At 43.6% G+C, this 12,330-nt stretch overlaps 2 protein-coding genes across 3 annotated transcripts in view; both read right to left on the bottom strand.

Moving 5' to 3' along the window:
- Positions 1 to 50: 50 nt before the first annotated feature.
- On the bottom strand, positions 51 to 7,723 carry tfcp2l1 (transcription factor CP2-like 1). 2 transcript variants are annotated; one of them, XM_084689603.1, is made up of 15 exons: positions 7,532 to 7,708; positions 6,995 to 7,143; positions 6,048 to 6,121; positions 4,494 to 4,599; positions 4,145 to 4,251; positions 3,885 to 4,037; positions 3,668 to 3,778; positions 3,170 to 3,270; positions 2,853 to 2,904; positions 2,510 to 2,603; positions 2,180 to 2,270; positions 1,847 to 1,929; positions 1,485 to 1,627; positions 860 to 911; positions 51 to 678 (listed from the first exon to the last, which is right to left on the bottom strand). In XM_084689603.1, the coding sequence occupies exons 1-15, from the start codon at positions 7,591 to 7,593 to the stop codon at positions 641 to 643; spliced, it is 1,416 nt and encodes a 471-aa protein (XP_084545729.1). In that variant the 5' UTR covers positions 7,594 to 7,708; the 3' UTR covers positions 51 to 640. The 2 variants fall into 2 exon arrangements, with proteins under 2 accessions (XP_084545729.1, XP_084545730.1); XM_084689604.1 differs by lacking the exons at positions 51 to 678; positions 860 to 911 and having other exon boundaries at positions 1,490 to 1,627; positions 1,790 to 1,929; positions 7,532 to 7,723.
- A 4,057-nt stretch (positions 7,724 to 11,780) lies between these two features.
- clasp1a (cytoplasmic linker associated protein 1a) overlaps positions 11,781 to 12,330 on the bottom strand; it is a 53,335-nt gene continuing 52,785 nt past the window's right edge. Inside the window, exon 40 of the mRNA XM_084689789.1 lies at positions 11,781 to 12,251. Within this exon, the coding sequence (XP_084545915.1) occupies positions 12,165 to 12,251 (87 nt within the window). The 3' untranslated portion in view covers positions 11,781 to 12,164. The remainder of the gene's footprint in view (positions 12,252 to 12,330) is intronic.

The raw sequence follows: 12,330 nt of genomic DNA, 5'->3' as shown, positions 1-12,330 counted from the left end.
GCTGTGGGTTTCACTTTTTATTCTATAAAATAAACCTCTCAGGACTGAAGTACTGCAAACCATTTATTATGAGTGGAACCTCATCTTTGAAGTCATGGCTGTTCAGTCAAAGAGTTTCTCAAGCATCAAAGCAGAAATACCACCTTAAAGACAGTTATTCATTACACTTATTGGGAGGATTTATGATCAATATGTTGACTATTCATTATACTGGCTATCTGGTTCGCTGCACAATAATATAGGCTATGTAACATGTTAAAATTGAACATAGAATAATTTTACATTAATTACAAGTATACAAACTTTGTTCATTTGCCTTTTCTGTAAGTAATTTTCTTAATAAGTTCAAGCAGGACATGTAGCAAGAAATAAACATCCTGATATTAAACACTGCCTTGATGGAAACAATGGAAATACACAACAAACAACAACTTTGTTTTAATATTGTCTTAATGACATTTTCTCTCTGTAAGTTTCTTAATACTTTATACAATATATAAATTAATGTATACAGAGTAATAGAAGCTATAGTTTAGATATAGTCAAATTTGTACACATACAAGTTTGAATGAACCTGACCAAGCATCTTCTGAAGTTTATAGAAGCTGGATTGTTGGGCCCCAGTGCTTCTGTTGTGTAGTCATTTCAGAACAATGTGGTAGCGATCGTTGTTTTCATCTGACATTTTAGAGCCATTGTAGAACAAAACAATACAGCCACAATAAATAAAAAGAGCAGGAAGTAAAGATCAAGCTTAAATATATAGATTTACATATATTAGAACTGACATAGCTGGATGGGTGGCTGGCTGGATAAATAGATAAACAATAATTAGAAACTTAGTGAAGATAAACATCACCTTTCAGAGTGCTGATGATGAAACTCGCCTCGTCACTGAAGTTCTGAACCATCTGACAAACATGAAGAAAACATTTGAACATTTCAATGGTCCTTTTGAAAAGCTTTGTTTGTTAACAAGTTAGTCTGTTAAGTTTAGGTCCCTAAACTTTACAAACTATCAGGGGACCTATAACATGGGGCACCAGTTGGACTACGATCCATTCTCCAGGATCCTTTCTCCTACAGTAACACTATGCCTAGTGGAAGCTGGCAACTGCACATTTGATCACCAGGAGGGGGTAGTACCATCACTCTGAGTAGACTTGGTTCTGATTTAATAGAATAGTTGTGAAAAAGACAAACAGACAGTCAGGAGGGCACACACACAGACAGCTACAGACAGACAGTTAGGAGGGCACACACACAGACAGCTACAGACAGACAGTTAGGAGGGCACACACACAGACAGCTACAGACAGACAGTTAGGAGGGCACACACACAGACAGCTACAGACAGACAGTTAGGAGGGCACACACACAGACAGCTACAGACAGACAGTTAGGAGGGCACACACACAGACAGCTACAGACAGACAGTTAGGAGGGCACACACACAGACAGCTACAGACAGAGGTTTTCCTGACCTCATCAGAGACCAGGATATGGATCCCAGTGGGGCCCTGTCTGTAGATGAGGCTGATATGCTGTGGTGGAACACTGTACAGCTGGGCTATCTTCTCGGACAGCTCTCTCAGTGTCAGTTTCTCCAGGTATAGAGCATGGTAGACTACACACCAGGGAGGAGAACTGGTTAGTAGAGCATTGGTTTACCGGACCCACAGAGAATCAATATTTGTATATGGAGTCGGCAAAAAGAAAATCATACAAAACACTACTGCACTTCAATTATACCTACTATGGAGACTAGACTTATAATTTGTAACCCCACCTCATAGCGCCATATATTTGACTGTTGAAGCAGACAGCAGTTTGTTGTGTGACCTACTGAGCCCGTTCCCTGGTTTAGTCGGAGGCTGGTTCCTGCTCTGTTGCTGACACACATAGATTGTGAGGCGAGGCTGGATCGCCCTGGATGAGCACAGATGACATCCAGTTACAACATGCAGGGATTACTGGACTTTCAGACACACACACAGTGTAACCGAGGCCAGGACATCAGTCATGCACTCCATGGTTGATGCCCAGAAACACAAAGTAACACCTTCATACTCTTTAGAGTATGTGACTATATGGATGAATATATTATATATGTACTGTCTTGCATGTATACACATGTATACACTATATCACAATGTCATCCGTTTTTTTTCTCCCTAACCTTCCTCTGATGATGTTGAAGAGACGGATTCCGTCAGCAGGACCACAGATCTGGATCAGGTCTTCGCGGTTCATCTTCAGCAGATCCGCACCTACGATATTCACACAAGCGCAATTTCCACAGTCACTGACCAACTGCTCTGACAGGACGGACGGAGAAACAAACCCATAGATAGAAGAGATAGAAGTCCTGTTACTCACTGACAAAAAGCCTTTGCTGTTGGGAGATACAGTGTGCCACTCAGTAAAGCAAAGCTTGCGAGTGTCATCTGAACAAATGCTGTGCGTTGCTTTCATTTAACGGGACCGTGTGGGTCTCCTCTGACCGTACCTGTGAAGCTGGAGAAGAGCCTGCAGAAGGGAGAGAACCTGTGGAGCTGCAGCCACTGCTGAGTGTGCTGGGGGGAGGACGATGGCAGCAGGGACTACATGGCAAACACAAGAAGAGCTTCTTCAAATTAGTATGGCACCCACTCCGTCTGCCTGTCTGCCTGCCTGCCTGCCTGCCTGTCTGTCTGTCTGTCTGTCTGTCTGTCTGTCTGTCTGTCTGCCTGTCTATCTGCCTGCCTGCCTGCCTGCCTGCCTGCCTGCCTGCCTGCCTGCCTGTCTGTCTGGCTGTCCGTTTGTCTGTCTGGCCTAAAACTATTGACGCAGCCCCAGTCCTCTTTACTTACATCAGAGCAGCCAGGAGACAGCAACTCCCCCCCCGGGTGTGGAGAACTGTTGCTAGAAGTGTGAGGAACACAAGAGGCAGGTGGTTTGGGAGGAAGGGCGGTGATAACAACCAGTGATAACAAACCTTTTTTTCTAGAAGGAGCTGCACGACGCAAACTTGCAGCTCCTTAGAAGCAATTTGTCAAGCACAAATATAATCTCTAAAACAAGGCAAATTCGAAACGGACCAGTCTGTGGTTTGCTGTCTGGCCAGGTTCGCTGGTCATGTTGGTTATGCAAATAATAATGCAAATAATGCAACAAGAAAAAAGCTTACCCATCAGTAAATCTGCAGGGGGTGGAGGAGCTGTGGTGGTAGACTGGGGATGGAGTGCTGCTAGTACTGATCAGGTTTTGGGCCTCAGGCCATGGGGAACACTAGGCGGGGGGGGGGGGGAGAGAGAGAGAGAGAGAGAGAGAGAGAGAGAGAGAGAGAGAGAGAGAGAGATAGAGAGAGAGAGAGAGAGAAGTCATTTACAGAGAGGCTCCAGAGATTACTGTTTGACCAGGATACTCCATCTTGACACAAAAACACATGCAAACTTAACAAAATATCAATCCAGGTTAGGCTAAACTAGGCACCACTTGTTTACTAGGCACTGAGACAGACTACACTACACTGGTCTGTAACTATAACAGTCACAATCATTGACAGATCACTGGAGCAAGGGCATGGTCTAAAAAAGCAACATATTAACAAGTAGCCAAGTTTCCCAAGTGACAGAAGCTGAGCATTGTTTTTAGGGACTCTTTCTTGGACGTTATTGTTCCTAACCTCTGTCAGCATGGTGGTATCATAGGAAGGCTGATATTTCTCTTTATCCAGGAGAGACTTTTTATCAATTTTATCCCGGTCTGTCTTGAGCTTGCGATCAGCTCCTTTTGGCTGTGGGGTAAGACGAGCAATTATATAGTTTTCATACCAAATATGTGCATACAAAAATATGCAACCCCCCACACACATACACACGGCCCAGCTTCAGGGTCTGTACCTTGAAGACCTTGACCTGGCAGCTGGAGGAGTGGACATGGTCCTGGTACTCCCCATGTTCATTCTGGGCAAACGTGTCGATCAGGATTCGGAAAGAAACCCCCTTCTCCCCTCCATGCTTCCTGGGGGTGAACTCAGTGCTGATACAGTTTACCTTCAAAGAAATCCATTCACGGTTTGATCAGTCATTAGACCATATGCTATATTGATAATAACACCAGGCGATGGTGCTCAAAGGGAGGCTTCGACATCTGAAGGTACCTGGATGAAGACTGAGGCATTCTTCACAGGATCCCAGAGGAACTCAAGGGTGTTGAGCTGCAGAGGGTGAGCTTGAGGATCCACAATGCCCACAGACAGGGGGATGTCTGCACCCAGGCCGTCACAGCCAATCACAGTCAATGGCAAATAGGAGATGAAACGATGAAGGACGAGGGTTAATGTCTCCATGACAGGCATCAGAAATGATGCTCTACTCACATTCTCAAGTGTCATAGCATTAAATGTTATATTGGTTGTGTTTTTTTGTTGTTTTTTTTTACGAACATGGGAAGACAACCATCTTAGAAAGTGCTGAGTAGTAAGAGTCGGTTCAGGCAGGTGACCTCACCGATCTCCAGGATCCTGTCCCCAGGCCTGTTCCACCTCCATCCCTCCAGCTGCTGGTGTTCTGTGTACTGCAGTCGGCGGTCGTGGAACACAACTCGGACTATGCTCTGGAAACAAGCAGGGGCGGCTGTTAGTGTGGAGTACAGTGACCACAATAGACCATACAGCCTGAAATTCAAAACATGTAAGTGGCTACCCACATGAAAATCACACCTAAACAGCCACAATTTTCCATTAATTTAAACAAAAAAAAGAAAAATGATTCTGCGAGCAGTTAGGGCAATCCCATGATGGGGTCTGTTGCAGAACGAGAATGTCTGCCTTATATCTAATGTAAGACACAAACATTTATTACAGAATCAGTGGTGGCTGTTTGAGGTTGTTTAGGGGTTTGCATAAATCCCACACAAGCTTTTCTAGTTTGGTTGTTTCTGGATGTGTATGAAGACACACATTATCATCTCTGCAACGGGGTAGAGAGTGAATGAATGCCTGTCATTGATGAATAATGGACATAGTTCCTGGTAACCTTGAAACCTTGCATAAAACAAATCATAAAATTAACAACCTGCAAAAACATGTAGCATGAAGTCTATTTGAGGGAAACTAATGCTTGAAAGGCTGCCCAGACTCCCGGACAAGACACGTCATTGGCTAGTGGAGGAGCCACCTGTTCCATTCTTGTGTTGTCAGGCTGCCTTCCTAAACATGACCGATATATGACAGGCCTAACAGCCTGACGACAAAGAACTCTCGAGTGGATGCACTGAGACAGAGCCAAATTCAATCAAATGACTCACTCTTTCCTAATTTACCTGCTTGGCAGAGGGGGAGGTGGAGGCTTCAATGCATAAGCAATTGATTTAATTTTGTCAATGACTTCATTTGAGTCTTGTTTATCTAACTGAAATCACTTAAAAAACATTGGTTCAACATATTACAACAACCTGCTGGAGGAGAACAGAGCATACTGTATAGTGTACTAATGGGGTTTATTCATAAACCAATGGCATCTTCAATATACCACTTGTTTTTATTTCCAAAAATGAAACACATTCACCTTTAGGGCTTGAAAGTGACCGCAAAACTAAACAATGAACAATTATACCTGTTGCATACCTACTGCACAACTGATTTTACTGTCACACAAAAAAATGATGCATTTTCACATTTGAAAAAAGGAACAAGCAATACATTATTCCAACCAAGATGTCCAACTTTATGAATAAGTCCCAGTAGCATAGAAAAAAAACATTGCATCGAGACAATGCAAAAAGAGAAAATGAGGAAAGATGATATGAAGGTATGAACGTGATGTGTGTGATTAGGTGTAAGCTGAACTGAGTGTTCAAGAAGTGGGTTTAAGAAAGGGAGAAGTTGGGTGATAGTACCAAAGTCTGCAATGATGTAACCCAACCCCTGAAGGAGATGGACAGGGGGTTGAGGGGTCACCTGTATGTTGACAAACCAGGAAGGGGATACATATAAAAAGATAGAGAAGAAAGGAAGAGGTCACATGAGAGTATAAAATACAGGTTAAATACCTTTAACCTACCTTTACACATTTGCTGCTTATATCTGTATACTCCACTAGTTTTCTGTTAAGCATACGGATTTCGTAGGACTGACCTACATTTTAAGACATTAAAACAAACCTGATTAAAATTGAAAAATGGGAAATCAATCAATAAGAAAAGAGGGGCAGTGGGGATAGAAATGTTGTCAATTCAAACACCTTGCTTTTGAAAGCCAAATGTCAAGGTAAGCCCCTAAAAATAACTACCTGTCACTCCCACTAATACAATGACCGACCCTATCTGTGTCATATTCTAATCCTCTGTTAACTCTTGTTGAAAGAGAAGTTATTTCTTGTTATAAAAATGTCATAACAAGAATGATCTGATCTCAAACTTTCCAGTTTTGTTGGCGTGTCTTTCTCCAATCTCAGACACAATAACGTGTTACTACTCTACGACTATTGTATCCACTGCTAGTCTGTATAAACTGTATATGTAATTGTAATAATTAAATTACCAAAAGCACTGCTTTAGCTGTCAATGGAATGCTACCCAAGGGAATATTATTTGGCTCCAAAACAGAGGTGACAATAATACAAATGGGTTAAATCGAGTTCAGAAAGCTTTGGATTAGACCAGAGAGAATAGTGAGAGTGGATACAAGGGTGAGAGGGAACAAGGGAAATGTGCAGTTCAGGACAAGAGTTGATGCAAGTCAAATTCAAATCCATGGAAGAAGAGCTTTCATGTTTCAATCATATATTGACAATTTGATATTCCTGAAATGTGGTGTAGATAAAAGGCCAAACAAGAATGACATAAAGCTTGTGTCTGTGAAAAGTATGTTAAAGTGGTAAGGGGGGTGGCCTACTATGGTGATGGTGGCTGGTTAATGGTAGCTGTGTTTGCATGGGAGACCATATGGCCCAGTGGCTGACCCTAAACTCTGTAACCTAGACATATAGTAATGTAGACACATATCTACCTTGGTTGAGATAGGTCAGAGTTTCTTCTTGTTGTTTTACAGCCGGCGATGTGGGTGCACACAGAACATATTGGAAAGGGGACAGTTTGGTGGCGTTTTCTGAATCGTGACGCTCCTCCTCTTGTTTCAGGAAAGGTGCCAACGCTTCTCTGAGTGAGTGGGACAAACAGTTGATCATTAGAGGACTAATCGGGAAGGAGGGCATAGTGTCAGTATGGTCGACCATGTATCTAATCAGTTCATCAGCCATATTGGTGAGACAGACTGGGATCAAAGGTACAAAACATTTTGGGGAAAATGCTTTTGGGCAAAAAAACGTCAAGGCAAGGACTGCCTCTTCTCCAGAGAGTTCCCCTAGCAGTAGCTGAAAATAATCAAGTTACTTGGAATTGAGAAAGCTCACGCATGTGGGCTATTTCGTATTTCAAATACTATGACTCGATTGTGGATAACACCAAATCATAACTGAATAAAATAAACGAATAAGCAGGTATTGGAAAGACATTTCAGCAAGAGGAGAAAACCGTAACAGTTTACCGTATGTAGCTGGCAGATGAGTGCTGATGGTAGGGTTCAGGTTGGGAGTGCCAGAACAGCATGTTCTCCAGTGTAGCTTCTGAGGTATCCCTGGGTAACAGAGAAGTCGAGTGGGTCTGGCACCCTGCGCGCAGGCCGTCACTTGTAGTAGCTCTCTGAGAGGTTTGCTGACAGCCACTCTGTCTCGGTCTTTTATCCCCCGTGTGACGTACCCTCTCATTATCATGTACCTGACATGACCTTTGAGAGGACAGGGTGACACACCTCCGCTCGGCACAGCTGGGAAGCCGGCATGTGATCCCCCTGCAGTGCGTTTGGAATACGACAAGTGTTGACTATGCTAACAGGCACTAGCATATCCAGACGGACACGTAAACATGAGGGTACTGAAGGGGGGCGTCAACATGTGCTGGTTATCAGAGAGCGGCATTCATTAAAAGATGAACCACCTGGAAAAGTGTGTGACTCCCCCCAATACCATATATATATATATATATATATATATATATATATATATATATATATATATATATATATATATATATATATATATATATATTTATATAAATACATCTATAGATATATCTATATATGAATGTGTGTTGGTGCAAAAGTTGCTTATTGTTAAAAACACACTCACTAACTCAGTGTTGTCCTAGTTTGCTGTTGAGCTCTGAGGAGGGCAGACACCAGAGGAGCCCTCTTCTCTGTCTAGGTACATGTTGACATAGCAGCCCTAAGCACACCTCAGCACTCCGTTCTGTTTGTACATGAATGGGAGACTGAGCAACAGTGTTGCATTCCTATGCTGCTGATAGTGCTGTTAAAGAGACAGAACCAGAGACGTCTGCTTCGCGCCGTCAGCCCCCGACACGGATCAAGGCACGACAAACAATATGAACTTTCTCGTTGGTTTATTTCTAAAGCAAACAAATTTACATTGTCGCAAATCTATCACAGGTGGCTGTTAACAAAACCATTCTGTACAGTTGTCATGAGAAACAAACAAAAAAGTAAAACAAACATATAAATACAGATAATATTACATGACAAAACAGGACAAAAGAAAGAAAAATAATAACATGCATAGTGAACAGATCCATAGGAATACCTTACTATAGTGGCCAACAATGCATCAGATTATCTTGACAGTAAACTACCAAAACGTTACCAGCAAAACTTTCTACTGGTTCGCTTCTCCTTTACACAAGTCACTCGCCGAGTATTGAGACTCGAGACTAGAACAGAAGAAAACAATTTGGTGATCTTAATTTGTTGCGTTAATTGGAGGAAAGTCAAAATAGTACCAAAGTAAACGATTTCAGAAGCCACATTCCCTAATATCCCACCCCACATCTCCAGAAGAGGTGTTTTTTCCAGGGCAGCCATGATTCTTAGCATTACATCCAGTTAACAGTTGTCTAAACAGACATTGTGAGGATTTGGTCAACTTCAGAAGCTCATTGAGTGTAACACATGGCTACAGTACCTTGCCTATACAGAAACATTAGTCTGTAAAGGCTGACTACACTGTAAATGAGGTTACAAGTGCACTTCAACAGCCAAAGACTGGGCCCATGAACATAGCTGTGTTGCCACAGTACAGTACATGCAAGCTTTTTGCTAACGTGCAAAAAAGTGATATAGCCAAACTGTTATTTCATCTTATGAAAATTGCGAAGCGGTGTCCAAAGGTTTATTTACAAAATACTTTACTGATATAGCAAAAACCTGTTGTCACATGGAGGGAGGGGTGGGAATGGTGCTTGATAAACAAACTAAACGCATTTGCATCATGTTGGGTCAATACCATAATGTCTGTTTGCAGGTCAGTTTATTTTTGTGGGGGTTTCACATTCTGAAGAGCTGACAATTACAACACTTTACATCCATTCCCTCTCCTCAGTCCAAGTGGTCAGGCCTGACTGTGGTGTATGTATGTGTGTGTGGTTATATATATATATATATATATATATATATATATATATATATATATATATATATATATATATATATATATATATATATATATATATATATATATATATATATATATATATATATATATATATATATATATATATATATATATATATATATATATATATATATATATATATATATAATAAAACACACAACCTGGTAGTTTTACCTCAAACACTGAGCCTGGTAACACTATTTACATAATGTGATATTCATGTCAGACAAGGTGGACTTCTTAAAGCAGCAGCATCATAGACTTGCAACAGATGCACACACGAGTGTGTTTATAAAACAAAAAATGAGTAAAAAGTAATGTTTTGAGCCTTTGTGTGGTGTTTAGTTGACAACAGGCTGATTGTTTCCAATCTAAACTTGGTGGGTCATTCAGTGTTCAACATACTTAACAGCACAAAAAAGGACCTTGTCACAAATCTGATTGCAAATTTTATGCCAGTTTTCATCTCAGATTGTCAGTCTTTTAGTTAGAAAACGAGAGCCATTTACATGGTATTCCTGTAATTCTTGCGTTTAGGTCTTAAGATGGGCTCAACTTAAATTCAACATTTTGTCACTTTCAGGTCAAATTTTAAATCCAAATTATAGACGAAAGGTATAACGTACTAGACGTTTAGTCTTCAAAGTGACAAAATTAAAGTGACAAACATAAACTTTACTGTGTCAAACTAATGTTCTCTACAATTCTATTTTTAAATAATGCGTATAATTACATCACGTAATTATAAATGTTCCACCCCCCCCACAGTTTCGCCAGATCCAAATGGCCATAACATCATCACTGGGCCAGCCAAATGATTCTTTATCACAAAACAAAAATTCAAAAGTGAAATCACTTTACTTCTGCCCCTTCCGAAGGTGTTCCTCCAACAAAACAAGCGGATTAGGAGTAACATCTAGAGACACGTCAGGATATTATTACACCACAGCATAACAACCTTCCGGCAACAACTGGAAAAGCTCAACAGACCATTTTACATTAGGGAAAGACATCCAGCCCACTTGACGTGTGGTCGTAGATGAACTGGCCCCTATTGAGAACCTTTAGAACAGTCAGAACGCAGGAATCCTTTATGTAGAAACTCGACAATCCAACATTCTGTACAAAGGGGGAGGAAACAGACGACGCAGAAACTAGGAGACGGTTTACTGAGGAAACGGAAACTCATCATGAGTGAACATCAGGGGGAACAGAACTAAACCAATGGCAGCCATGACGGGTGGGCATGGAGACAGGGTCTGCTGTGGGAGTCAGGGTGGAGACAGGGTCTGCTGTAGGAGTCAGGGTGGAGACAAGGTCTGATGTAGGAGTCGGGGTGGAGACAGGGTCTGCTGTGGGAGTCAGGGTGGAGACAGGGTCTGCTGTAGGAGTCAGGGTGGAGACAGGGTCTGCTGTAGGAGTCAGGGTGGAGACAGGGTCTGCTGTAGGAGTCAGGGTGGAGACAGGGTCTGCTGTGGGAGTCAGGGTGGAGACAGGGTCTGCTGTAGGAGTCAGGGTGGAGACAGGGTCTGCTGTGGGAGTCAGGGTGGAGACAGGGTCTGCTGTAGGAGTCAGGGTGGAGACAAGGTCTGCTGTAGGAGTCAGGGTGGAGACAGGGTCTGCTGTAGGAGTCAGGGTGGAGACAGGGTCTGCTGTAGGAGTCAGGGTGGAGACAGGGTCTGCTGTGGGAGTCAGGGTGGAGACAGGGTCTGCTGTAGGAGTCAGGGTGGAGACAGGGTCTGCTGTGGGAGTCAGGGTGGAGACAGGGTCTGCTGTAGGAGTCAGGGTGGAGACAAGGTCTGCTGTAGGAGTCAGGGTGGAGACAGGGTCTGCTGTAGGAGTCAGGGTGGAGACAGGGCCTGCTGTAGGAGTCAGGGTGGAGACAGGGCCTGCTGTAGGGGTCAGGGTGGAGACAGGGTCTGCTGTAGGAGTCAGGGTGGAGACAGGGTCTGCTGTAGGAGTCAGGGTGGAGACAGGGTCTGCTGTAGGAGTCAGGGTGGAGACAGTGCCTGCTGTGGGAGTCAGGGTGGAGACAGGGCCTGCTGTAGGAGTCAGGGTGGAGACAGGGTCTGCTGTGGGAGTCAGGGTGGAGACAGGGTCTGCTGTGGGAGTCAGGGTGGAGACAGGGTCTGCTGTAGGAGTCAGGGTGGAGACAGGGTCTGCTGTAGGAGTCAGGGTGGAGACAGGGTCTGCTGTAGGAGTCAGGGTGGAGACAGGGTCTGCTGTAGGAGTCAGGGTGGAGACAGGGTCTGCTGTAGGAGTCAGGGTGGAGACAGGGTCTGCTGTAGGAGTCAGGGTGGAGACAGGGCCTGCTGTGGGAGTCAGGGTGGAGACAGGGTCTGCTGTAGGAGTCAGGGTGGAGACAGGGTCTGCTGTGGGAGTCAGGGTGGAGACAGGGTCTGCTGTGGGAGTCAGGGTGGAGACAGGGTCTGCTGTAGGAGTCAGGGTGGAGACAGGGCCTGCTGTAGGAGTCAGGGTGGAGACAGGGTCTGCTGTGGGAGTCAGGGTGGAGACAGGGTCTGCTGTGGGAGTCCAGCAGGGCTGAAGCTCAGGAGATGAAGGAGAAGGTCAGGCACTACTATATCCCAGGTCATTCCGTGATGTTCCTCCAGGCCAGCAGCAGCAGACAGACGAGGTGGAGGTCCTCCTGCTCCACTAGCTGTGCGAGGACACATCCGAGGAGCTGCTGCTGTTGCTGTTGGTGGTCTGGGCTCTCTTAATGTACAAGTTTAGCAGCTTCATCTGCAAACAGAATAGAATACAATGCAGCTTCATTGTGTACATTGGACTAATGGAGAATTGTCCTTTTCCTGAACTCAAT

The sequence above is a fragment of the Hypomesus nipponensis genome, chromosome 23, assembly GCF_054491055.1.
Source record: "Hypomesus nipponensis isolate SF chromosome 23, ASM5449105v1, whole genome shotgun sequence".
In the NCBI taxonomy this organism is placed as follows: domain Eukaryota; kingdom Metazoa; phylum Chordata; class Actinopteri; order Osmeriformes; family Osmeridae; genus Hypomesus; species Hypomesus nipponensis.
This window is presented reverse-complemented; position numbering and strand designations above follow the sequence as displayed.

Bases quoted from the DNA above. Each gene is read 5' to 3' on its own strand.
- tfcp2l1 (XM_084689603.1), bottom strand. From the start codon at position 7,593: ATGCTGTTCTGGCACTCCCAACCTGAACCCTACCATCAGCACTCATCT. The intron at 1,628-1,846 runs GTAGGTCACACA...CCTGGTGTGTAG, and splicing joins TAAACCAGGGAACGGGCTCA to TCTACCATGCTCTATACCTG. The intron at 679-859 runs GTGATGTTTATC...CTAAAATGTCAG, and splicing joins CATCATCAGCACTCTGAAAG to ATGAAAACAACGATCGCTAC.